This window comes from Bombyx mori, chromosome 19 (assembly GCF_030269925.1).
Source record: "Bombyx mori chromosome 19, ASM3026992v2".
NCBI lineage: Eukaryota > Metazoa > Arthropoda > Insecta > Lepidoptera > Bombycidae > Bombyx > Bombyx mori.
Genome location: NC_085125.1, coordinates 4,266,627 through 4,292,791, shown reverse-complemented (window position 1 = coordinate 4,292,791; position 26,165 = coordinate 4,266,627). Strand labels below are relative to the sequence as shown.

At 37.5% G+C, this 26,165-nt stretch overlaps 5 protein-coding genes across 8 annotated transcripts in view; 4 read left to right on the top strand and 1 right to left on the bottom strand.

The window, feature by feature from the left end:
* The window catches only part of LOC692988 (aldehyde dehydrogenase), a 423,296-nt gene that overhangs the window by 311,477 nt on the left and 85,654 nt on the right, over positions 1-26,165 (top strand). The gene's annotated exons all lie outside the window — the stretch shown is intronic.
* Positions 6,539-10,492, bottom strand: LOC101735628 (carboxylic ester hydrolase). Of its 3 annotated transcripts, none has more exons than XM_062673931.1 (3): positions 9,626-10,492; positions 7,377-8,653; positions 6,539-6,833 (listed from the first exon to the last, which is right to left on the bottom strand). In XM_062673931.1, the coding sequence occupies exons 2-3, from the start codon at positions 8,543-8,545 to the stop codon at positions 6,650-6,652; spliced, it is 1,353 nt and encodes a 450-aa protein (XP_062529915.1). In that variant the 5' UTR covers positions 8,546-8,653; positions 9,626-10,492; the 3' UTR covers positions 6,539-6,649. The 3 variants fall into 3 exon arrangements, with proteins under 3 accessions (XP_062529915.1, XP_037873757.1, XP_004933502.2); XM_038017829.2 differs by having other exon boundaries at positions 10,220-10,492; XM_004933445.5 differs by lacking the exon at positions 9,626-10,492 and adding an exon at positions 9,140-9,619.
* LOC101735768 (juvenile hormone esterase) lies at positions 12,514-17,348 on the top strand. The gene is made up of 3 exons (XM_004933446.5): positions 12,514-12,971; positions 14,184-15,520; positions 17,083-17,348. Exons 1-3 carry the CDS (start codon positions 12,783-12,785, stop codon positions 17,300-17,302), a joined length of 1,746 nt encoding a protein of 581 aa, XP_004933503.2. The 5' UTR covers positions 12,514-12,782; the 3' UTR covers positions 17,303-17,348.
* On the top strand, positions 17,348-20,678 carry LOC101739239 (juvenile hormone esterase). The gene is made up of 3 exons (XM_004933393.5): positions 17,348-18,666; positions 19,021-20,378; positions 20,452-20,678. The coding sequence occupies exons 1-3, from the start codon at positions 18,481-18,483 to the stop codon at positions 20,648-20,650; spliced, it is 1,743 nt and encodes a 580-aa protein (XP_004933450.1). The 5' UTR covers positions 17,348-18,480; the 3' UTR covers positions 20,651-20,678.
* Positions 21,098-24,803, top strand: LOC101739374 (esterase E4). The gene is made up of 3 exons (XM_004933394.5): positions 21,098-21,737; positions 22,444-23,792; positions 24,565-24,803. Exons 1-3 carry the CDS (start codon positions 21,534-21,536, stop codon positions 24,788-24,790), a joined length of 1,779 nt encoding a protein of 592 aa, XP_004933451.1. The 5' UTR covers positions 21,098-21,533; the 3' UTR covers positions 24,791-24,803.

Here is a 26,165-nt window from a genome sequence, read left to right as displayed (position 1 = left end):
AGCTATAGCGACTAGCCGGCAATCTAATATTTTGGTTACGTCATCTTTGTTTTTGTACTGTGGCATGAGAAGAAAAAAAAACGATTAATGCCCTGCCCTAATCTGTTGTTAGTGTTAGCGCTTAAACTGCTGAAAAAATATTTGGCTAACTGTTTCTAAAAATAAAGAATACTAGTGGAATGTGAAAATCTTTTAGTACTATCGTTTATTGTATGAAAAATATTGATTACAAATCGACTCCGTCGTTGTTCTAGTGGCTAGTGCTTCTGACAGCGCTAAAACATGTTTCAATGCTAACATAATCTCACGCGACCTATCAAACTGCCTCTTTTCTTTCCTGCCTAAGCTGAAGCCTCTCAAGGCTATTTCAGCGTAACATTAACTAGTAGGTGAGCTCGCGGGGCTCAAACCGGAGTGATGCTAACATTGACCCTAGCAAGAGCAGTACTTCACAGAATCTACTATCGGATCGCGGAAACGCGACCCACTGAGAAGATCCGGCCAGAAACTCAGTGGGCTGTGTCTATGGGTACAAACTGCCTCTAACATCCGGGTGTCGCTTACATTTTTGCTAACCATCAAATAAAAAGAAAAAGAAAACATTCCATTGTTTGAAGCAATCCCTTGACATGTTTTCGCATTTCCAACAAATTCGGTTACGTTATAGATTGAAAAAGAAAATTTTACTGTTGACTAGCTGACCCGGCAGACTTCGTACTACCTCCATCGATAAATAAAAGACCTAAACTTTTGTATAAAATAAACTTAAAACAAACAAAAGGAATCCATCCGACGGGGGACACATCAAAGGAAAAACAAAATTGTTATTTTTATTTAATTCCGAACATTTTCATATTTATCTAACCTTTTAAACCTTCTCTGGACTTCCACAAATAATTCAAGACCAAAATTAGCCAAATCGGTCCAGCCGTTCTCGAGTTTTAGCGAGACTAACGAACAGCAATTCATTTTTATATATAGAGATTATGAAATCGCATAACAACAGCGCCAGGGCAAAAGAGATAAATCAAGAAAATTCTCGGGCAGATGTTAAAAGTCTAGCGAAATATCGCGTCGCAGAAAGCTGAAACGAAGAGAAAATGAAATAGGTGTTTCCGACCCTTAAGTACTTTACTGTGCGACTTCACCCCCATCAGATTCATGTACTCTCGAGCGACTTAATAAAAGAAACACGTTCTACGCTTTATTAATGGACTCGACCATAATTTATCGCACGGTAATGAACGCCCCGTGAACGTATGACGTGTCTGTGTAACAAAATAATATGTTTGAAAAATTATATTATAATAATATTATTCTCACAAAAAAATTTATATGCGCATTTTCTATGTCAAAGTCTTTACTAAATGCATATTATAAAAATATATACGGCACTTACCACAAATATATTAACAAAAAAAAGACGTGTGGCACTCGGGGACTGCCGCGGTAAAGCTATTGCAAAGCATTTTTTATCAATTTATGCAAATACAATTAGACACTTCACAAACACTACACCAGCGCAACGTGTGAATGTGTCGAACGCGAGCTACATAGTAGGCGTAGTGGGGGTGTCAGGCTATTTTCGTTACGGAATTTCTTGACTCAGTCGCCGCGCTCAAGGCCCGCAATAGAAGCTATGCAATAGCTTAAAAGCACAAAATATTTGTCTGCTTGTCTGTTCTGGTTAAGTTTCGAATCGGATAATTTTGACTTTATCTTCAATTGGTAGATTGCTGATGTTAAAAGGAGTAAGTAGCTGCTATAAGTCTTTTTAAGCGTTTTAGGGTACCGCCCAAAAAAACGATGACAATAATAGTGTGAAAAAAAACAATTATATTTAATTCATCACAATAAAAGTGTGACTACTAAAAAGACCACTACCACTTCTAGGTGGAAAGACTTGATCTACATATTTGGAGGAATTGAAAAGTAAAAAGAAGAATGACAGATGAAAACATAGATAATACAGTCAAAAATAAGGAACAACAAAGGAAGTTTGTAAAATTATTTTATAAAAAACTGATTGAAGCGTTAATCAAAATAATATGAAAATAGGCATGTTTTATTAAAGAGACCATTTATAAAAGTCTTTAAAAGTGTTGTTAATTATCAGACATTACCACATTAAATCGGGTCAAATAAAAATCGTAAATATTAATCAAATGAATATGTAAATAGAGGATAAATTAAATAGATGTACATATGAAAACAAATATAATAAATAAATTAGGAATATCCAAAGGATTCTGACGCGAAACTGGGCGTTGTGGTCTATCAGACTTATCGAACAATGGACATATTAAGTGGGCTGAAAGATAGTGAGAGAAACAGAGAGAGGAAAAAAAAAAAAAAAATGAAATGAAACCGCCGATAGAAATTTACGATAAATACATTTTTTTTATATTCTATGATCTGGTAACGAGCCAAAGCTAAGTCTTCCGATAAATACAAAGTTATGGATCAATAATTACATTGTACATTTTATATACGACGAACTTTGACACTTCGAACTAGCAGTGTTCTTGTTTGTGCGAGCGACATCGAAAGCATACAAATCGCGCGAAAAGCACTGTCGAGTTCAAATACGATCTCGCTACCGCCGCTACTTTGTTAGCGTCCTTAGCGTTAACGCCCACATGACAGTCCGGTAACGCATCGAAATATGACTTTTGAACGAGTATTAATTTGCTTACTGAACCACGAAACTTGATTTATTACTACACTTACTTTAATAGAGTACTAAATAATTTAGGCTCTATTACTATTATCAAATAACGTGAGCAGAAAAAATTGAAAACTAGCTTTCTGCGTGCAGCTTCACCTGCGTGGACTACATTTTTGAAAACGTTGAAATCAATGATTTTATTGTTTATCAAGTGTTCCAGTTTTAAAAACGGGACGCATTACTGATTCGCGGTAGAAATGGGTAGGGCGGTACTTACCCCTGCGGACTCAGAATAAGTCCTACCACAACAAATCGATAAATTTTGCGTATTTGCTTTTTACTGCACCACATTAATCTTTGGATTGTGGATGTTGGTCATAAATATGTGTTAAGTACCCGAATACATCTGGCTTTTAATATTTTAGGCTACTACGACTTCAATTGTAGTGGAAAAATATTTTTAAACACAGATAAAAAATATATAAAACACATAATATATTTGAATCTGGTTCCATTTCGATAGATGTTAACAAACTTTAGACGTACATAGCGTATATACAATGTATAGAGTAACATTGGCGACAGGCGCCCAACTGTGTTCCAGGGCTGACACTTCGCTCATCAATCTTCATTGTTTTATTTGCTTAGTAATAATTATCCTACCATGTATTTACTGTAGTTTTCTCTATAATTATCTAGAAATGCGAGTAATATTTGCGTTGAATGGGTAGAATCAATACTATGTTGGTTTTGGAAAACGTATGTTACTTTACTTTGAAATCTGAGTTGTTTTAAGGTCACGCTAATCGACACCACTGTTTTGCCTATAACTGCAAAGAGACGATAACTCGTTCCAAATCAAGCGGTATTCTAATAATAACCAATTATAATAAACGGGAACAAATTACGCATTGTCACCCGGCTTAAATTTAAGATTCCCTGTGCTATAGGTACCAGATACTAAAAAAGATACTGTGATATGTTTAAATAGATACACATGTAGATAACAAAAAACATGTGTGCAATTCACACGTGGTAGAAGTGAAACCTTCAAAAATCAAAATACAATTATCCTAAATGTGTAAGTATATGTATCTATTTCTTTATCTATATCTTTTATAGTATGAGGTAGCGCCCTCTGTGAATTGATATTTTAACTTCCCGTATAATGTATTCTATTTCATTCTCTCGCCGGCTGAATCCTATACATTTATCTGTTTGTGTCTCTATGGACTTATTTTTTCGTTTCATCGCGTTTGAAATCACAACGATTCTAAAGAAGTTTCACTTCAATAAACATCCAGACAAAGAGCAAACAAACCTCTTCATCACACGATGTTTTTCCGATGTGGGAATCGAATTCAGACCCCTTGGCGCAACAGTCAGCACCGCACCACCGAGTCAGTCAGTGATGGGTTTTTTTATTGCCTTCGAAAATTGAAGAGCATATTTGCCTCTTGATGATGACCAGTCATCGTTGCTCACGGACATCAGCTATACCTGGGGCACAGCTAAACTGCATACCTCTGAGGACTCTTCAAAGACCATGTATGAAATATTTAGTTAACATTGTGCAGGGGAGTTCATTTTGAAGTCGGATGGTGTCTTATGTTACAACGCAAGGCTTCTCGACGTGATTAGTTGGATATTTTAAGGAAAATTTGGGAATGTAAGCGGCCTTGGAGCTAATGTTGCTCTATAATGCCCTACTACTCATATTTTCTGTTTAAACTAGAATACTGGTGGTAGGAAATCAGTACTACGAACCTATGCAGGTACTACAAGACTTTATATTTAATTATTTATACCGGTACTTATATTTTCCACTGAGATGGATTAACTATTTTAATTCAAAACCCTATCGATTTGACTGTCTCGTCCGTCCAGTGGTCAGTATCTTGAGTGGCTAGAGACTGGGATCAATCCCCGTCGACGCCAGTTTCTTTGTCAGAGATGCTTTAGTCCAAATGTCTTATTGCTGCAGCCCTAGGGTCATTAGGTCTCCTCCGGAGGCGCTCGGGTGGCTGTTACCAAATCCTTTCCCTCCTGAACTGAGCCTATGCTCACCCACTTGTCCTGGTGAAACAAAACCGCCACCAGTAATCATATATAAAAAAGGCTTATTTCGTAATTTGTGGCTTCGGACCGTTGAGTGTAGAACGTTTATTACTTTTTTGAGGTACCTTCAAGTAAAAAAAAAACATTCAGTTCTATTTACATTATTCAATTAAGCTGTCATCCCTAAGTCTGGGCACCATATTGCTCCCTTTGATCAATGTGTGGAAGCGAGCCGACAGCTAACCGCTTGCAAAACGTTCAGTTACCGGGAAACTCGACTGTCTAATGTAAATACAGACGGCATCTAGAGTCTAGATCTAACTAAAAGATCTAACGTAGTAAATCCGATGAAAAGGATTTTTGAACAACATGTAAGGTAATTGCATTTCTTTAGACTAGAAAGTCTTTATTCATCATTCATTCGTCATTTTAATGTAGGCAGACGAGCATACGACCCACCTGATGGTCACTGGTTGCCGTCGCCCATGGGCTTCAGCAATGCCCGGGGCAGAACCAAGCCGTTGCCTACTGTCAAAATCGTTAATCGTCATCAGATGTCCACAGGTGTCCCCAAGTATCGTTGCCGCCGCTGACTACTCCCCGAATCCTGATCATGCAGGAGCCAGTCACCGTCGACGCCCTAGACACGTCCTTACGGATCCATCAGATCCAATAACCTTTGCATTAGATGGCTTCAGCTCTAATACTAGGGGCAGGCTTAGGGACCCCGGTAACCGTACTCGTCGAACTCGACAAAGAGGTCGACGTGCAACCTAACCCATGCATCAGCCCGCTGAGTTTCTCGCCGGATCTTCTCAGCGGGTCGCGATTCCGATCCGGTAGTAGATTCATTCGCGAAACAATTGCTCTTGAGTTGTTAGGTCTCCTTCGGAGGCGCTCGGGCAGTTGTTAGCAAATCCCACCCCTCTTGGCTGAGCCTTTGCTCGCCCACCTGTCCTGGTGAAACTTGAAAGGCCTTCGGGCTACCAGTAAACTTTCAATCATATAAAAGGTGTCCCCAAGGTTCACCACAATGACAGGTCCAGCGGATCCCCGCGTCCTTTAGCAGGTCATTAGTCCATCTTTAAATCGTTTTGGGTTAAAAGGAGAAGATGCCGAGTACGTTTGTATCTAAGGAAGCGACTGTGCCAGTGTTCGAATACTGTGGCAAGTAGGTGTCGATTTTTCTGATGAAATACGTACTTGACAAGTGTCCACCAATGACTTCTACGGTGAAGGAATAGCATCGTGTAATAAAAATCAAACCCGCAAAATTATAATTTGCGTAATTAATGGTAGTAGGGCGTCTTGTGATTCCGCACAGGTAGGTACCACCGCCCTGCCTATTTCTACAGTGAAGCAGTAATATCTTTCGATTTGGAGAATGGGGCAGCCATTAAACTATAAAACTAGAACGCAAACCTGTGTCTTCAAAGGTCGAATTGGACTGCATTCAATTCACCCCATCCAGAAACCTACCCTAGAAGATCCTCCACCTTAGACACAGGTTCCAATCGTTTTTCCTGTCTCGTGTTCCAAAAATTCTCTGATGGTCAGTATTCCGCGCATACTTCGTGCTATTATCGGCATAGCGATGCTTGCTATCGAAAAGCAGCATGCCATAAATATACAGAATGAGAGGCGTGGAGATCTCCTAACTATATGGAACGCCATCATTATTCGCCATGGCATTGGAGGAACAACTGTCAAAGACGATCTTGATCCTCCGTTCTTCCAAAAAGCTGCTTAATAAAGCTAAGAAAGGTAACTTGAAGCGCCATCAACTACTTACTGAACTGAAGATGCATCACAATTGAATGTATTGTTTATTAAAATAAAACAAAATAAAAACTACCTACAATGATTCATTTTTAATGACCTAATGTTATTATCATTAGTTACAAAATACCTAAGAGATTAATATTAATCGAAATCTTCAAAATATTCGCTCTTCAATTGATCCCAAAACCTTACTCTCCTCATTTCGGGTAATTCGATCATTTTAATTTTTCGATTCAAATTTAACCCTTTGATATTATTGAGATCGACCATTGGCGTCCATTTTAAGTCGCCCAGAATCTCATCGCTGCCCTCCGGCGTTGGGTCCCTGAAATTAAGGAAGTTTATCAATTAACTTTGCATACAAATTCGTGTTGAATAATCATCGCGCGAATTCTTGGTATTCCAAAACATTATTATTAAATTAATTTCCGTAACGTGCTATTTTGGTACTCTATAATATTATAATGAGCATGGTTATAACATCATTACGGTCCTAGATAGATAGATTTTGAAAAAAAGGATTTCAAAAAGTCAATATTTTGTTTATGTAGAATAATATGTTCTTTAGTAATATAATTAATGTTTCTGTATTCATGGATATTTCGAATGTTTCGTTACATATACTATTTGTCCACCCACAATAAATAATTTTCCTATATATTTCTCTTCATGAAAAACTTATGCGTTTCATTTCACGGGTCTGAAAGATTACAATGTGATGTCTGTAGGATACATTGACCAATTATCACTAGGTGAGCCCTTATGCCCTTTAAAAGTAATATAAAATAGCCTCACAACAACAAATTCGATTCAAGTTTGTTTATGTATTATTTAAATAGCATCTTGGAACACACGTCGTCATATTTACCCATGCTTAGCGAAGTTCGCCAATAGCCTCGCAATCTTCTTAACGAACCTCCTTTCACTCGACACCTCGCTTCTGTAGAGCCGGTTCGCTGATTTGCATGTGAATTGGTAACAAACCTCGTCCCCTCCAGTCGCTCCAGTCAACTTAAAATTTCGGAGGAGCAAATCTCGAACGATGTTCAAACAACCTTTATACGAGAATCTGTATAAGTAAACATTATTACCCGACTTTTCTGAGTGTGATCTGGCCTGGCGTATTACAGGATAAATCGCTTGATCCGATACGTATTTTGCGTATCGCCTTAAACTCCTTTCGCCAATAGTTCCGTTCGCGAAATAGAAATCCATTATTCTCTGACGTATCTCTTGATAACGTTTCGATCCATACTCGTCTATCTTACCCTCAAAAGGCACAAGGTACTGAAAATTGTAATTCATAAACTTTAAAAGTTTTCTGTTATCCACAAAGCCTCGGAGCTTATGAAGATATTCCAAACTTGTATAGCCGAACATCACATCAACGCTCTTATTAGGAAGGGGTCGCTTGTATATGTCCGATGGAAATTTATTCATAAAAGCGCCCTTCCCCGACAATTCAACTGTCGGTCCAAAGGAATTAATTAGCCTCTGATTATCTCTCACTTCGGTACTGTCAAATAGCGCTCCGGACGCCAATAACAATTCATTCGTGGTCGAATTAGCGAGGATTTGGTATAAATTAGTTCTATTCAACTTTTTGAATGGACCATTAAGATTCCAGTACAGCTTGTTTGAGATCTCGAAATTGTAATTTCTATAATTTTCAGGCGATAAAGCGCTGCCGCTCTCAACGATTATTCTTGAAAATAAATTTCCCGCTGCAGATGTTAGGGGAAACGTAGCTACAGAAGCAGCCGCTTCACCGGATCCAATAACAGTGATTTTATCGACATCGCCTTTAAAATTTTTTATATTACTTTTCACCCATTTGATAGCCGTAAGCATATCTTTGGCTCCCATATTGCCGAGAGCAAAACCATCGCCGGTGTTCAAATATCCAAATATACCGGTACGGAATGACACTGTCACAACAATAATATTCTCATCAATAAAGAAATCTGGTCCATGACAATATGAACGCTCGTGTATCCAAATAATAACAGGAAAACCAGTGGCATTAGTCAAAGGCATATAAATAGATAAGTAAAGACAGTCTTCGGTTCTTGATCGACGAGTGTTCAAGTAAGGTTTACTATAATTGAATTTCGTGGAGCCAAAATTCAGTCGTAATTTCGGTGGCTGCAATGCGGAAAATAACTTGTAGTCACAAAAAGAAACATGGATCTTATTAAACTAAGGACATTGATTAGTTTAAAGCACTTGAGACTTTTGACTTTATTCAACTGTAGCAAATTGTATTCGTATCACTCCGAGCTCCACGAGTCGTTTACTTCCACGTCGAGCCCAGAATATACCGAAATAATGAAGTGCATTTTTCTTCATCATCTTATATCGTTCGTGGGGTACACTGTACATGTCTGTTTTATTTCGTCAAGGAATTAATTTCCTTTGGGTTCGAAATATATGACAAACATTAATACAGTAAAATCGAGACCTCATGTCATACTGTGTGACTCCGACAACTATTCAACACTAGAAAAGTCGTGAACATCCCAGCTAACAAAAAACGAAATACCAAAAAAGTTGATTGTGTATCATTAAAAGTTTTAATTATCGTTTCCACATAAAATACGATATGGCTGAAGAAAATAAAATTAAGCCAACCTTAAATCTGAGATTGCCAACAGGCGGCTCCGCATACGATATATCCCAAAAAGCAACATAAGGCTTCTTATCAAAAACAGTAAACAGCTTCCTTCCAATCATCTTAACATCGTTCACTTGAACACAATCATTTTCCGTACAAAACGTCCAATAAAAATTTATCGTGAAAATAGCAAAGCTTAGTTTAATAAGTCCCATTGAATATCCCACTTCGTTAGATAATTTCAGGTGACATTGTGAATGAACACTCACATAATATATATACTTTAATCCGATAGCAAGACGCTAGACTTGAATCCATCAAAGGCCACGTCAATATAAGCGTTGCTAAAACTATGGAAATGTTTTCAAAATATTCGCTTCGACACGATACATTTAGTATGAGCCATACGTTACAACTAATATAACTAGTTATAAAAACTTGTGGTCACAAAAGAAAAACTTCAAGTTAGACGACTCGTGGACACAATAGCTCGCAAGACTTACCCAAATACTGTTTGAGACGAAGCGTTCTTATTGGAGTTTACTCCTTAAGAATCGATTTACATATATAGGCCCGGGGTATGAAAATTATGGGGACCAAAATCGTACTAGAGAGTATAGCATGTCACACGAAATGCGTTATGCGCCTGATTGGCTCCTGATTGCGTGATGCGTGCGCGCGCCAATCAGGAGCCAACGCGCGGCCGCGTTATCGCAGGTGACGCCGGGCTGCTGCGCCGGCAGTCCGCCACAAAGCCTCGTACTGATCGCGCGTTTCTCTCATTATTGTATTTTCATATATTTGTTAGTCGTTTGTTTTGTGTCTCGTTAATTTGTTAATAATCTGTAGTGTATCGTGTTGTCGTAATATAGAACTATTTCTCGTATTGTTTCGTTTAATTTACCGACATCGTTTTGCTTGTGGCCGGACGCCGTTCGGGTTCGATTCCTGAACGTATCAACTGTTAGTGGGTTGATACCCGAATATAACCCGCTACAAATCATTTATTAATAAAGCTTATTAAATATAAACAATTCCTTCTATCAGTGAATGGACAACTTATATATTAATTGTAAAAGTGAATTATATAGACTTACTTAATTACCGCATCCACGTGTTCCGCAACTCCCGGATCATTCTCACTAGAATACGTAACTTACATATTTTACTGTATTCAACTGACACAAATTTATATTTATATCCAGTAAACTCCAGTCGTGCGTCGGAGCGGACACACACACTTTTTTTTTTATGTTTTGTCGAGACAGCTGTGTAATCTTCTCCCAACGACCACGAAAACTGCGCTTAGTCTTTTCATTTTATAACGTTGAGTATATAGTTGCCATTTCTTTAATATAACAAAACATATTAAGTTTGAATTTCTTCAAAATTGTTGTACTACTTGTGAGTTATATTAGGTTGGGGAAAAAGTCTTTTCGCATTATAGTATGTATGAACTTGTAATAAAATCTCTTTGGCTATACTATTTGTATCTGGCTGATTTTGGTATCATTAAAAGTTTATCTTTAAAAAAAAAATCCAAATTTAAATTAGGAAAATGTGTGATTTTTATTTATTTTTCGTACTGTCAAAATGAGTGAATCTAATGAAGAAATTCGATACATTTTAAAATTTTACTACAAAAATGGTAAAAATGCAACGCAAGGCACGAAAAAAATTGCGATGTTTATGGACCTAGTGCAGTGTCTGTGAGAGTAGCGCAAATTTGGTTTAAGCGTTTTCAATCCGGAAATTTTGATGTCAAAGATGCATGTCGCTCTGGTCGCCCTATTACGGATAAAATGGATGCCGGATGCCATTTTTGAAAAAGTGGAGCAAGATCGGCATATCAGTAGTTACGACGTAGCTGAAGAACTGGGAATTGACCAAAAAACAGTTGGCGCATTTGAAAAAAACTGGGTACACAAAAAATGCTCGATATTTGGGTACCTCACGAGCTCACTGAAAGAAACCTAATGAACCGTGTACTCATTTGTGATTCTTTATTACGACGTAATGAAACCGAACCATTTTTGAAGAAGCTGATAACTGGTGATGAAAAGTAGATCACGTATGACAAGAATGTGCTAAAAAGGTCGTGTTCAAAGGCCAGTCAGGCTTCACAGACTGTGACGAAACCCGGGTTAACTCGCAACAAGGTGATGCTGTGTGTGTGGTGGGATTGGAAGGGCATTATTCATTATGAGCTGCTACCACCAGGCAGGACCATCGACCCTGAACTCTACTGCGAACAACTGATGAGATTAAATCAAGAAATTGAGGGAAAGCGGTCGGAATTAAACAACAGAAGGGGTGTTGTTTTTCATTATGATAACGCTAGACCTCACACATCTTTCGCTACTCGCAAAAATTAAGAGAGCTTGACTGGGAGGTGTTAATGCATTCGCCGTATAGTCCTCACCTTGCACCTTCAGTTTTCCACCTGTTTCGGTCTCTTCAGAATTCTTTAGGCAATGTCAGGTTAACATCACGAGAGGACTGCCAAAACCAATTGTCGCGGTATTTTGATCAAAAGCCCCAAAATTTCTTTAGCAATGGGATCATGTCCCTACCTACAAGATGGCAAAAAGTTATCGAACAAAATGGTACCTACATACTTTAGTTAAATGTAAATAAACTACATTAAAAATGTTGTGAATTTTCTTAAAAAATGCGAAGGAACTTTTTCCCCAACCTATTATAATTATTTAACAACAAAAATATTTGGTTTTTGTGTCAAAATTGGACAAAGCTCTAGTTTCCGCTAATTTTCCTAACCCTTTTATTGCTTTATCCTCATTTGTTTTTTTCTATTATCCATTAAGTTTTACCTAAAACAAAACAAAAAATCAAAACGTATGAGTATATTTTATTTATCCACTTTAGGTATATAGTAGAAAGAAAGAAATATGCCGCTAAAAGCCAACCATTAATTTGCAGTTCAACCCGTTCTGACATATTTAGGGCTGCGAAAAGTCTAAGTTTGACTGGTAATCTCAGACCATCTATCCATTGGAACAAGTGTCATGCAAGTACTCTTTTACATTGGAATCTTGCATTATTTGCGTATTATGGCACTTACGGGTAGGTACCACCACCCTGCCTATTTCCGCCGTGAAGTAGTAATGCGTTTCGGTTTGAAGGGTGGGGCAGCCGTTGTTACTATCGTGAGACCTTAGAACTTATATCTCAAGGTAGGCGGTGGCATTTACGTTGTTGATGTCTATGGGCTCCGGTAACCGCTCAACACCAGGTAGGCCGTGAGCTAGTCATAAGCAAAAAAAAAATGCAATCGTCAACCGGCTCTTACTGCCGGTAGGATGTAATGTGAGCCCACTCGCCAACTAAAACCTTAGCTAAATCTTGCTATTTCAGCCGCTATACTTTCCATGATGAATTATTTTATATTAAACAATACAAATGAGACAACAACTACAAGTCTATGAGCTGCCATAATTACATACCACGTAGACGGTAAACAGCAATAAAACAGATGATTCAATTAAAATCGGTAACGATACGGTCAGTTTTATTATACTTGAGACTTCGCGAGATAAAAAATCGATAATGGATATCAGTGCCTAAACGAATAGCTTCAGTGGTAGACGCAATACATATGTATATATATAGACCATAGTGAGTTTTTTTTATTTAAACGAAATGTATGGAGGATATTTACTAGTAGCTTTTATTACTTTGTGGTCGATTGTCAAAAGTGAACCCTCAGTGGACACGAGCCATGGAAAAATAGCCGGGAAAGTGCTAAAGACGTTAATAAAAAACGTTGAATACGCCGCTTTTATGGGAATACCATATGCCGAGCCGCCAATAAAAGACTTGAGGTTTATGGTAAATAAAAAAAAACTTTATTTCTTTGTATTTGATATGGGTGTAAATAATGTTTTTATTTTATTACTAGCAGTACTCGCCCGCTTTGCTTGCTATTTAAAATTAACATTATTATTTATTGTCATTATTATTAGGGAGTCCAACACTCATAATATAAATATTAGCCTATCCATTAAGTACATGTATTTTCTATATGGATTTGTTTTATTGCCCTTGCCGGCAGACGAGCACACGGCCCACCTGATGGTGAGTGGTTACCGTCGCCCATGGACTTCAGCAATGCCAGGGGCAGAGCCGAGCCGCTACCTACCGCTAAATACCAAGTTTCAAGTCAATCGGATGCATGGTTCAGTAGTTATTACGGAACATCCGTAAAAACCACTGTCGATTTATATATTAGTATAGATTGTCGCTATGTATATATATTTATATATTTATGTACGGACGGTTTTGACAGACCCGTTGGCGAAGGAATGAACACCCATGACTGCTGGGTTATCGATTAGTTCCACACTTCTGGAAATATTGTATTTATTTTTCTCAGGTGTATATAAGTATATATTTTTATGTAAGTTTATTAAGATATAGCACCGTCCAGTTCACTTATTCCTCTCCCTGCAAGGTTGCCTGCAAGAGATCGCTTCCAGCGATAAGGCCGCCAATTTATATCACCGACTATTATTTGTTTTATTAGCTTACTCTGTACATATGGTGTTAAATAAATAAAGAGTTATATTATTATTATTATTATTCGTTTTGGAAACATATTTGTTTGCTCTATATCTGTATTCAATATGTACATACATAGTAAACTGTATGAGTACGTATAATACATCAGTCTCTGTTTCCAATCATTCAGAGAGTGTTAATTTGAAACCAAGCGTAGGTAAATTGCCCCTGATTTTTTTGTCATATATATTGCCGCAAATATTAAAATTAAATCAACCGAATGTCTTAGTGGAACCGCTATCGAAAACAAAGATAACTATAGCGGGTTGACTCGATCCAATAAACCTGTGTACCGTAAGCTGTCATTCAGTAGGTCCATTCTGGTCCTTGATAAGTCATCGCATTGACATAGCATGTGTACCCTGTATGAAACTAGATCAAAGATTTTGTAACATTTTTTTTTTTAAATACTCGAAAATAATGCTGAAACTATGCAATCATTTAACTCTGAACAACAATAATTATAACAATGTATTTTTTCAGCCGCCTCAAAGTGTGAAGCCATGGGACGGAGTCTTAAAGACTACGACAGTAAAACCAGCGTGCATACAATTCAACAACAACATTAAGAAAGGTCAGCCGCTCGGGCATTACGGCGCGGAGGATTGTCTATATCTCGACATTTTTACACCCGGATTAGACGAGAATAAGCGTGCCGTTATTGTCTATATATACAATCACAATTTCTACGAATCGTATAACAAAACCGAAGATTACGCACCGGATTTTTTCATTGAGGAGGACATTGTTATCGTAACCATAAGTCATAGATTAAGTGCTTTTGGTTTTCTTTCTCAGGAGGACGAGTCGATGCCAGGGAACGCAGGTCTTAGAGATTTAGTGCTCGGCTTAGAATGGATTAATGGAAATATTGAAAAGTTCGGTGGTGATCGTGAGAGGATCACTCTGATGGGTTCTCAGGGTGGTGCTGCTGCTGTTGATTTGCTTATGCATTCGTCCGCCAAGAAACTGTTTAGTGCAGTAATTTTACAAGGTGGATCTTCGTGGTCTGGAGCATACCTCCATGACAATGTTAGAGAGAGAGCATTTAATTTAGGAGAAGTAATGAATAGAACTGCTAGCAGTGGTCATAAATTAATAGCTAAATTGAATGAGGTTCCACCTGATAATATAGTTTCCAAAGACTTCCATGCATGTCAAAAGGAATTTTCCAAGGAATATCAACGGAGTATCGTCACATTTGGGCCAGTTGTTGAGAAACAGCCCGATGGCCTGATTACCGAATACCCAGAAGATTCTGAACAACAAATCGATATGCCAATTATGATTGGATACAATTCATGCGAAGGAATGGACACAACGTTGTACTATCTATTAGAGCCACGTTTTTTTAGTTTTCTTCATAAAGATTTTCCTTTTATACTTCCAAGACGTTTGAAGTTCAGATTCGATCCCTACAAAGACGCATTCTATGATGCTGTCGACGAAATAAAGAGTCACTATTTTAATAATAAATTCAATAAGAAAACAATCCCTAATTTCGGTGACTATACAGGAGACGTACTAACCGCTTACAGTGTTAATTGCGCAGTTTCCGCCTATGCAAAGCGCTCAAGAAGTCCAATTTACTACTACCATTTCGATCTTTTCAGTGATTTTAATGAAAATAAATTAAACATTATGAAATTGTCATCGGTTGAGGGCGTAAGCTGGGGAGCTGCTGGCACAGATGAGCTGTGCTATTTATTCAAATGTCCAAATCTGAAAGAAACTTATCTAAAACATGACAATACCATGTCTGAGGACAGAAAGACTCAAATGAAAATCGTCAAACTCTGGAGCAACTTTGCGAAATACAGGTATGTTAATATTAAATTTTATTCGATATAAACGTTAATTAAGGTAAAACGAATCGCTCTTAGATTATCAACGGATTCGTCTCTTCTCAATCGTGTTACTCTTGACAGAGTGGTCGTGATCGTCATGTAGTGTTGGAAGGGGCAGACTTGACGCGTTTCACGATGTCCCGCCATCTCCCCCTGCTCGAGGCCATTCTACTGCACTCATTTAGGGGACCTCCCACTTCAGTTTTAATTTGCTCGCTCCACCGCATTGGTGACCTCCCCGTGCGGTCTTGTACCATCAACCGGCCATCTTGTGGCAAAACGTGTCCGAAGAAATCCACCATTTGAGACTGTACTATAGCAAATAGACGTTGCTCTTGAAGTATCGAGACATTTGTACGAAAGTCGGTCCACGAAACTCCAAGCATTCTTCTCCAACACCACATTTCCAGAACGTCTATTTTCTTCCTTTCCATATCTCGTACGGCCCACGTCTCAGAGGGGTATAGAAATATTGAAAATATTAGTGTTCTAACGAGCCTAATCTTTGTGGTCTTAGTTATGTTTCTATTTCTCCATACTTTCCGCAGCCCGTCCATCGCCGACATCATGACAGCCATGCGCCTTTTGATTTCGTCCACGCATCCGCCATTATTTAAGAATGTAAAACTTAGATCTGGTGCTCTCGTGTTGAGCGATGTACCGGTGGTCGAATCCCAGCCGGGTACCAATTTTTCTAATGAAATACGTACTCAACAAATGTTCACGATTGACTTCCACGGTGAAGAAATAACAACGTGTAAGATAAATCAAACCCGCAAAATTGTAATTTGCGTAATTACTGGTGGTAGGACCTCTTGTGAGTCCGCACGGGTAGATACCGCCACCCTGCCTATTTTGGCCGTGAAGCTGTAGTGCGTTTCGGTTTGAAGGGTGGGACAGTAGATGTCTACGGGCTTCAGTAACCACTTAATACCAGGTGGGGTGTGAGCTCGTTCACCCATCTAAGCAATAAAAATAAATAAATAAAAACTACTACAACTACACATAACTATTAAAACTCCGTGCTTCCTATTTCATTAGACAGAGCCGCAAACGCTATTTTTTTCTTTTTTGTCGTTGTGTGTAGACAATATCGAAGGGCTGCAGGGAATTGAGTTACCATGACCATAGAAACGCGCAAAACGTGCGTGTTCAATGGGTTGAACTGAACTAAATTCAATTCACCCCGCTCACAAACCCATCTCAGAAATCTCTCCACTTCAGATACAAGTTTTAATCGCCTTTCCTGCACCAAGCTCCAACAAGGCTCTGATGACCATGCATACCCCCCGCGCTGTCATCCGCATAGCATTACATGCCATCAATGGGTATGTCATTGATAGGATGTGAAGTTTACGGGCCTTCTGGAACGCCACCGGTATCAAAGCAGCAGCCATTGATGACGACTATGATACTCCATCCATCCAAACCGCCCTAGCCACTGGCAAAGATCTTATTATTTCACGTCAGCGTTATAACGTTGAATGTAACAGATTGTTGAAACAAATAATGATAACCATGACAAAACTTTTTAGGAACCCAACACCTGACAACGATGAAACGCTTGCCGGACTAAGATGGTCACCTTATACCGTAGAAAACGAGGAATATCTTCATATGGACAACGATTTCAAAATGAAAACTGAATTAAACAAAAGCAAATTTAAATTCTGGGACGATTTCATCAGCCGATGGGAAAAAAAAGCCGTCAACGGAGTTATTTCAGAACCTTTAAATAGAAAAGATGAGTTATAATTATTATTTTTAAGTAAGAAAAAAAAATAAAAAAAATAGTTTAATAGGTTTTATTTTCTTTATTCTTCTGGACTTGGAGTTCTTGTCATAGCATCTTCAGAAAGTACATCAAAGAACATGGGCCACTCTCCATACATTGCACGGCCCACTAAACGAAGCTCAAGGACAGTAATGAAATTAAGTTTAAATAACAGACTATACCTATATATCCATTTAATTATAAGCAAATTAAAATCAATATTGTTCATGGGGATACAGAGATATTTAAAAAATAAGATTTTTAAGTTACAAACAAACAAACCAACATTTTTATATTTGCGTAATAACTGGACGTCTTATGAGCCCGTGCGGGTATTTACTATCACCACCCCGCCCGTATCTGCCGTGAAGCAGTAATGTGTTTTGGTTCGAAGGATGAAACAGTTATTGTACTGAAAAAACGGAGACCTAGAACTTTTACGTCGTAGCTGTCTATGGGCTCCAGTAACCACTTAACACCAGGTGGGCCGTAAACTCGTCCATCCATCTAAGCGCTAAAAAAAACGTATTCACAAACAAACTTAATGAAAACGTAATTGGTTGTCATATTGTGAATATTATAAGAACATTTTCCTTAATAAAGAAAACTAGTATTTAATTATAATAAAACTGAGGACAAGTCAAACTTAATCATCAGGCCTCAAACTAGGAAGTCCTGTAATATTGTAATTCCTGTTTTTAAAAACGCATGACAAAGATCAAAAAACCTGTTCATGATACGAATGTTTGCCCGATGTGACTATCGAACCCACGACTGGTCTGACAGTTAGAAGCGCTAACTGAACCACGAAACTAGTTAGTATATAATTAAATTAACAGAAAACTTCTAAAATCCTTAATACAACAACGATAAGTTGAATAGATTCTGGAAATTAAATTTAAATCTAACAACACACAACAAACAAACCGTGATCTTTTTATAGGTATAATCCAGTAGCAACAGAAGAAAACCCAAATAACTTTATCAAAGTACTGAATACTTTAATACCGATTATATTAATCAATGATTATCGCATGGCTGTAAAATACTACAGCATGTACGTGGTGATAAAAATATTTATCAAATAAGGACACGTCAGTACAAAAACAATTGTTATGAATCGTGCTATTATTAGTTTAAAATTGTAATTAAAATCGACATGACAGCACTGAATATTGTTTTTTTAACATTTCTGTGTGTAGCCGTCGAAGGCGGCGTGATTGTGGAGACAAATAGTGGTAAAGTAGAAGGTTTAGAAGTGAAATCTATAATTAAAGATGAGAAATTTTACTCATTTCTGAGTATACCATACGGAAAAGCACCGATTGGTGCGTTAAGGTTCAAGGTAAGACATTATTATGGTTTAGGACGAATGAAATTTAAAAATATTAAGGCTTATTTTATAAATACAGTACCCCAATAATTTGTCAGGAATTTATCTTATTGAACAGTAATATTTCTGTATAAATAAATAAAAATCAAAGTTTGTTTGTTTTTCCTCAAACCGTTCACCGATTGTGATGAAACTTGACACAGTTTTGTTGGCGTATCACGGTTTTGCACGAGTAGTTAAAGAATTCGCCCTTTTTCATACTATTAGAGTACATATCCACTATTTTCTTTAGAAAACTAGTGACTAGGTCTAGTGATTAGTTTAATATATAATTTCTTAAATCTGATGTACATGAACATATTTTAGGCACCTCAACCTCATGAAGGCTGGACCGATGTTTTAAATGCCAAGAAGGAAAGAAAACAATGCGCTCAATATTACGTTCCAATGAGACCCGTTGATGAGGTTGGTTTTTGCGGCTCAGAAGATTGCCTTCACTTGAACATCCACACTCCAAAACTTCCAAACAATAACGAACCGAATCTACCAGTCATAGTTTTCCTTTACAATGAATATTTCAGAATAACATATAACGCCTCAAAAGAATATGGCCCTGATTTCTTTATGAAAGAAGATGTTATTCTTGTCACCATAAGTCACAGAGTAGGAACATTTGGGTTCGTATCATTTGGTGACGATCTGCTGCCGGGTAATTCCGGGGTAAAAGATGTCATATTAGCATTGAAATGGATACAATCGAACATTAACAAATTCGGAGGAAACCCTTTCAAAATAACTTTAATGGGCCAAGATGGAGGTGCCGCTATGGTGGACATTCTGCTACATTCACCTAAAGCTAAAGGTTTATTCAGCGGTGCGATTTTACAAAGTGGCACGGCATATAGTTCCATGTTTTTCAATACGAAACCGAAAGATAGAGCTTTAGCCATAGCTGAAGTTCTTGAGAGGAAATTGAGTAACAGCGCCCAATTTATTAGCGAGTTGGGCTCTATAGCTGCTCCGAAAATAAGCGAATCGGAACTGATGGCTATTCACGCTGACGATTCGCGGAAATATCAAGTTCCTATTCTCGCAAACGGTCCTGTTGTTGAACACGACCATCCGGACGCGGTCATTACTAAGCGTCCTGAAGACAGCTTTCTTGATGTCGAAATCCCCATCATGATTGGATACAACACCCGAGAAAGTATTGAAATGATGGAACGCTATTTACGGAAACCACAGTATTTGACGTTTGCTGATCGCGATTTCCTGATGATGTTTCCAATTCGAGTGGATTATCATTTCGAGCTTAATACAAATGTATATTACGAAGCTATCCAAGAGATCAAAGACTTCTATTTAGAAGAGGGCTACGTCAAAATCAGTAAGCCCGGTGAATTTATGACCTACATGACGGATATAAACACTTTTTACTCTGTCGATTACGCTGTCAGGAGATATTTGAATGAAAGTTCTGCTCAAATCTATTATTATGCATTTGACTACAGCGGCGACTTGAATATGAGGAAACAGAATATATTAAAAGACGCAATGATATTGGAAGGCACATGGGGTGCGTCGATTGGTGATGAACTTTGTTATCTATTTGTATGCAAACCGATTATTAAAACTTACTTGAAGGCGTTGGCTGAAGAAGATTCAGAAGAAATTAAAGTATTAAAATCTATGGTACGCATGTGGACAAATTTCGCTAAAACTGGGTAAATAATCTTTTATTATGATATTTTATTTTGAATATACGTTTCCATATTTTATTGTAACATGTTTATTCAGGAACCCAACTCCACCTGGTGAGTCGTTTCAATGGAAACCTGCAGCTAAAAACACCAAAGACTGTTTGATGATTAGTGATGAACTGGAGATGAAGACCAACTTGCACGAGGATAGAATAAAGTTCTGGGATGATTTTATTGAAAAATACAGACAGATAGCTGTAGATGGTGTCGTCAAAGGAACCAAAGATGAACTTTAGATGAATAAATAAAAAAATTATAATTAAATAGTATTTTGTTATTTATAATACCTTTTTCGTTGAGTTTTGATATCGTTTATGCTTAGTTATCGATGCTTAATTTTCATTTTTATAACATTCTTAGTTCACCACTAAGTGGTTATCGGAGCCCATAGACATCTACAAATTAAATGCCACCACTCACCTTGAGATATGAGTTCTCAGGTAATGTATAAATTTTTTTTATTGCTTAGATCGGTGGACGATCTCACAGCCCACCTGGTGCTAAGTGGTTACTGAAGCCCATATACATCTACTAGGTAAATGCGCCACCCACCTTGAGATATGAGTTCTCAGGTCTCAGTTGTAACAGTACGACGCCTGCCCCACCCTTCAAACCGAAACGCATTACTGCTTCACGCCAGAAATTGGCCGCGTGGTTAAGCCCGTGCTTATGCATATGCAGAGCATAATGCGACTCAGTGACGCACAATGCCGAATTATGCTGAAGCTTAGTTGAGCATTATGCCGCATAATGCGCTCTTGTGCTGTAATTGGAAAAAGGCCAGTGAATCGCGTACTTGTTCCACTTAATCGATAAATACATTAAATATAGTACACTAATAACTCTCCAGAATAAGCCTCACATTTCTTCACAACTGCCTAAGTGAGCAAGAACAACTTCAATATGCTTCAGTAAATCTTACACACTTATAAATTTTAAATTATCAATTGGATACCAAGGTGTTCCAAAGATAAATTAAATAATTTATTATTAATTTTATCAAAGATAACAAGAGTGTACGTAAGCGTTGCTTGCGTATCCTTATCATTTAAGTTGTCAATTGAGACAGATACGTTATTGTAACCTTTAAATATTAAATTACCAAAATCGAGTTCGGGAATGACTCGAAAATATAATTGTTTATTCTTTTATTTTTTCGTTTTAAACGCTCCGAAGCATGTTTATACGGAAGACGTCGAAGTGAAATTGGGAAATTGTGTTCTATTAGGTAAAATCGAGAAAAGTTTATTGAAAGAAAATGATTTTTTAGCGTTTAGGGGTATACCGTATGGGGAAGCTCCTGTCGGCAAATTACGATTTAAGGTATTGTGCTTTTAATATTATTAATTGTCAACACGGTTTATTATTAGTGTATCTATATACTTAGTCTTGCCATAAATACTGAGACAAAGGAAAAAAAAATCTATTGCAAATGACATTTATTACTTTTACAGTGTGTTAGTTTAATACATAAATATAAAACAATTTAAAGTATAAAAAGCTTATTCGAAGTGGTCTCCATTGGCTGCAATACAGTCCTTTAAACGTTGAGGCCAGTTATCAATAGAAGCACGCACTCTTTCCATGGGAAAAATATAAAAATAAATTGCTGTTCGTTAGTCTTGCTAAAACTCGAGAACGGCTGGACCGATTTGGCTAATTTTGGTCTTGAATTATTTGCGGAAGTCCAGAGAAGGTTTAAAATGTAGAAAAATATAAAAATGCTCGGAATTAAATAAAAATAACAATTATGTGTGTCCCCCGTCGGACGGATTCCTTTTGTTTGTTTTAAGTCTATTTTATACAAAAGTTTAGGTATTTTATTTATCGATTGAGGCACTACAAAGTCTGCCGGGTCAGCTAGTTTATAATAGAAATCCAAATTGGTTTTGAATACAAACGAAATTCATTTAAAACAGTAACTTATATATTTATGTGTTTGTTATGAAATGTCGTATAATCCCAATTCCAATCTAGAATATTTCCAAACCAAGTCGATTTTTTTATTTTTGATGTGATTACTTTCCAGCCTCCGGTACCACATAAAGGATGGGAAGGCACGTACGAAGCATACGTCGAAAAGCCAACATGCCTACAATTTAGCTCAAGAATGCGTAATGGCGAAGAATTCGGTATATCTGGCTCTGAAGATTGTCTCTTCATTAACATTTTCACACCAAGCCTCAAAGGTTCTGCTCCTGTCGTTGTTTTTGATTACAACGATAACTTCAGAACCGGTTTCAATGGCAGCCTCACGTACGCACCAGACTTCTTCGTGGAAGAAGGCGTTGTTGTTGTCACAATAAGTCACAGATTGGGATTACTCGGTTATTTAACAACCGAAGATGACGTAATTCCTGGTAATAATGGCTTGAGAGACTTTCTGCTTGGTCTACAGTGGATTCAGGATAATATCAAATCGTTTGGAGGAGACGCAAGTAGAGTAAGTGTGATGGGTAACCGTGGAGGGGCCGCGATTGCTGAAACACTATTATATTCTAAAAAAGCAAAAGGTTTATTTTCCGCAGTAATGATACAAAGCGGTACCACGTTAGAAGCTATGTACTTTTATAGAACACCGAAGGCGAAAGCTTTTGAATTTGGTAGGGTCCTTAAAATAGAAACAGATGACAGCGAAGTTTTGTTAGAAGGCCTTCAGAAGGTCGAGGCTGGTGAACTGTTACGAAACGAAATCGGAGTACTTGATAACGACGAATTTGAAAACGATCAACACAGTACGTTTCCATTCGCTCCCACGATCGAACCTGAAAATCCTGAAGCTGTAATTACAAATCTTCCCGAAAACGGACACATCGTAAACGACGTGCCGGTTTTGATCGGCTTCAATTCGCGTGAGGGATTAGATTTGACGTCACATTTTTTGGCTATGCCCCAATTAGTCTCGCACCAAATCGAAGAAAACATCGTACAGTTCCCTATAAGACAGAACTACAGATTTGTAAACGGCGATAAAGCGTACAAAGAAGCAGCTAAGGACATATTAGAATTTTACTTCGAAGACAAATCCGTGCACTACGGCAACGTAATGGAATATACGGTTTACGCTGGTGATGTATTACAGATGTATGCTTTGCAGAAAGCGGTGACGAAACTGTCAGCTGAATTGCAATCGAACCTTTACTTCTACATGTTCGATTTCCTAGGTGAATTCAACGAGAACAGCTACCATATATCGAGATTTTCGAGATACAAAACGGAAAATCACGGTGCAACTATTGGTGACGAACTATGCTATTTGCACTTGTGTAACCGAATTAGAAATACTTACAAGCAAATTCTGAAATTGCCTAATGTATTACAAGACGTAAAATTACTGAAGAAAATGGTACGACTCTGGACGAACTTCGCTAAGAGCAGGTATAACAAATATTTACCAAAACACTTAATCATTTTCAGATACCATTGCTTTTACCTTATTTTATTCATGTCTTTTTCTCTATTGCTTAGATGGGTGGACGAGCTCACAGCCCACCTGGTGTTAAGTGGTTACTGGAGCCCATAGACATCCACCATCCACCATGTCTTGTTATATTTCAATTGATTTTCATGATTAAATTCTAGTACGTTAATAATTATGTTATTTTACGTTGCAGCAACTTCATTCGTATTTGATTTTGCTGAATTAACTTAAATTATTACTCGTACATATAAATTTAGCCATATACGGCTTTCTTCTGAAACAGATAAATAATCATTGTAAAAAATGAAACAGAAGAATCTAGATTATTATAAAAAATGGAAGAAATTGTTTTGTTTTTAATGTGTAAATAAATAAATTTGCAATTTCAGGAAAATTGTAACTTAACATATTGATGAGATAGACATTCCTGGAAAGAGTCCTTCACTTCGTTAACGCACTATTAGTTGAGTTAGTCTCTAAGAAATACCTTATACAAATGTTATGTATTTGAGAAAAAGTAATTCATAATTTTCAAGCATGTTAACAAAAATTAAAGACTGCTTTTGTTCTTTGACCTCATGTCTCAAAGTGTGATGCAGGTAACGGTAATGGTTGGAAACGTGATATGATGACATTCAAGTTCTGATGTCTATACGGTCTGCTGATACATCTTTATAATAAGTCATAATACAGAAATAAAATAAAATTATTTTAAATATTTTTTTCCAGAAACCCAACACCAAGTAAAGACGACACTGTTCTAAATGGTCTCATATGGAAGCCCGTGGAAAAAGAAGCGAATGTATTAAATTATCTCCACATCACAAAAAAACCCAGAATGGATGTGAACCCGCTCGGTGATAGAGCAAAATTTTGGGATAACTTTTTAGATAAATATTCGAAAATGGCTGTCGATGGTATTGTTAAAGCGAAAGAGACAAAAGACGAATTATAAATTAGATAAAACATATAATATTTTAATTTATAAAATAAATCCTTTTTTTTTTTCCTGCCGAAGCTGACAGCCTTCAGAGGCTATTTCAGAGTAACCTTAACTAGTAGGTGAGCTCACGGGGCTCAAGCCTGACGACGTTGCTAACACGAACCCTAGCAAGAGCCGTGCTTCGCAAAATCTACCACCGGATCGGAAACGCGACACACTGAGAAGATCCGGCGAGAAACTCAGTGGGCTGTGTCTGTGGGTTAATTTATTCGTCAAACCCTTCGTCGCAAGCGACGGGTTCGAAGAACGATGACCGGTGGACCGGTGCTTGAGGTACCTAAAAGCACCGTTAGTGGATCGGGAGGATCTAAAATGACGTGTTTTGAGCGACGTCGACTGCTTTCCATTCTGCCCGCAGTATTGGGAATGTAGTTACCGGCGGCCACGATGACAGGGCTCTCGTGTCGTGCCGCTTTGTCTAAGTGGCGCATTGATACCAACTGTAGATACTTAATGATGGACTCTAGGTCCAGGTCATCATGCAGGTCGATGTTCTTGACGAACCACGTGGCTCCGACGGCTATCTTGCAAAAACGGGATTGAATAACTTGGAGCGGTTTTAAGTTAGTGCTGGCCGCGTGAGCGAACACTACACTTGCATAGGTCATGACGGGGCGATAAGTACTAGACGCACAAAAGATAGACTTCATTAAAATACGTTCAGTTAATAACATTAATAGTAGAAATTTTAACGTAAAAAATGTATGTAACAACAAACAGTGTGTTTAGTGCGAGTTTTTTAACATCTCGATCGCGTAAATTTTTAACTCAAAACTGTATGGAGTTGGAACAACTTCCTTTCGTTTGCCGCTAGGAGCGCAATCGAGAAATAATAAAACTCGCACTAAGCTCACAGATAATCTTAAAATTTATTGTATAATCGTTAATATTGCCAATCGTCTGCATCAAGCTGCTATAAAATTTTATATACAAATAATATTACAATATAATGCTTGAAAAGCTTGAAAACTATGCCATAATTTAAAACACTGCCCTCTATTGGTTTTTTACAAAACCAATAACTCCGTTTTCAGCTTCATACTGCAGCTGATAGATGGCTCTAATCAAAGAAATTAAAAATAATTGGCATTCAGTATTATGATGACAATATACTATATAATCATTTTTAACACATTTTTAATAAGCTCGACCTGTATATTCTATCCTTCGATTTAACTTAATATTTCAAAGTAATTTTACTGACCTCAAGACATCCAAATCTATACTATCTATACTAATATTATAAAGAGGAAAGATTTGTTTGTTTGTTTGTTTCGAATAGGCTCCGAAACTACTGGACCGATTTGAAAAATTCTTTTTCCATTAG

Excerpts from the sequence above, each read along its gene's own strand:
- LOC101735628 (XM_004933445.5), bottom strand. The coding sequence starts at position 9,337 with ATGGGACTTATTAAACTAAGCTTTGCTATTTTCACGATAAATTTTTAT. Across the intron at positions 8,654-9,139 it reads TTGGCAATCTCAGATTTAAG|CCACCGAAATTACGACTGAA; the intron begins GTTGGCTTAATT and ends TCCGCATTGCAG. Across the intron at positions 6,834-7,376 it reads GCGAACTTCGCTAAGCATGG|GGACCCAACGCCGGAGGGCA; the intron begins GTAAATATGACG and ends CCTTAATTTCAG.
- LOC101735768 (XM_004933446.5), top strand. The coding sequence starts at position 12,783 with ATGTATGGAGGATATTTACTAGTAGCTTTTATTACTTTGTGGTCGATT. Across the intron at positions 12,972-14,183 it reads TAAAAGACTTGAGGTTTATG|CCGCCTCAAAGTGTGAAGCC; the intron begins GTAAATAAAAAA and ends GTATTTTTTCAG. Across the intron at positions 15,521-17,082 it reads AGCAACTTTGCGAAATACAG|GAACCCAACACCTGACAACG; the intron begins GTATGTTAATAT and ends AAAACTTTTTAG.
- LOC101739239 (XM_004933393.5), top strand. The coding sequence starts at position 18,481 with ATGACAGCACTGAATATTGTTTTTTTAACATTTCTGTGTGTAGCCGTC. Across the intron at positions 18,667-19,020 it reads TTGGTGCGTTAAGGTTCAAG|GCACCTCAACCTCATGAAGG; the intron begins GTAAGACATTAT and ends AACATATTTTAG. Across the intron at positions 20,379-20,451 it reads ACAAATTTCGCTAAAACTGG|GAACCCAACTCCACCTGGTG; the intron begins GTAAATAATCTT and ends ATGTTTATTCAG.
- LOC101739374 (XM_004933394.5), top strand. The coding sequence starts at position 21,534 with ATGACTCGAAAATATAATTGTTTATTCTTTTATTTTTTCGTTTTAAAC. Across the intron at positions 21,738-22,443 it reads TCGGCAAATTACGATTTAAG|CCTCCGGTACCACATAAAGG; the intron begins GTATTGTGCTTT and ends ATTACTTTCCAG. Across the intron at positions 23,793-24,564 it reads ACGAACTTCGCTAAGAGCAG|AAACCCAACACCAAGTAAAG; the intron begins GTATAACAAATA and ends ATTTTTTTCCAG.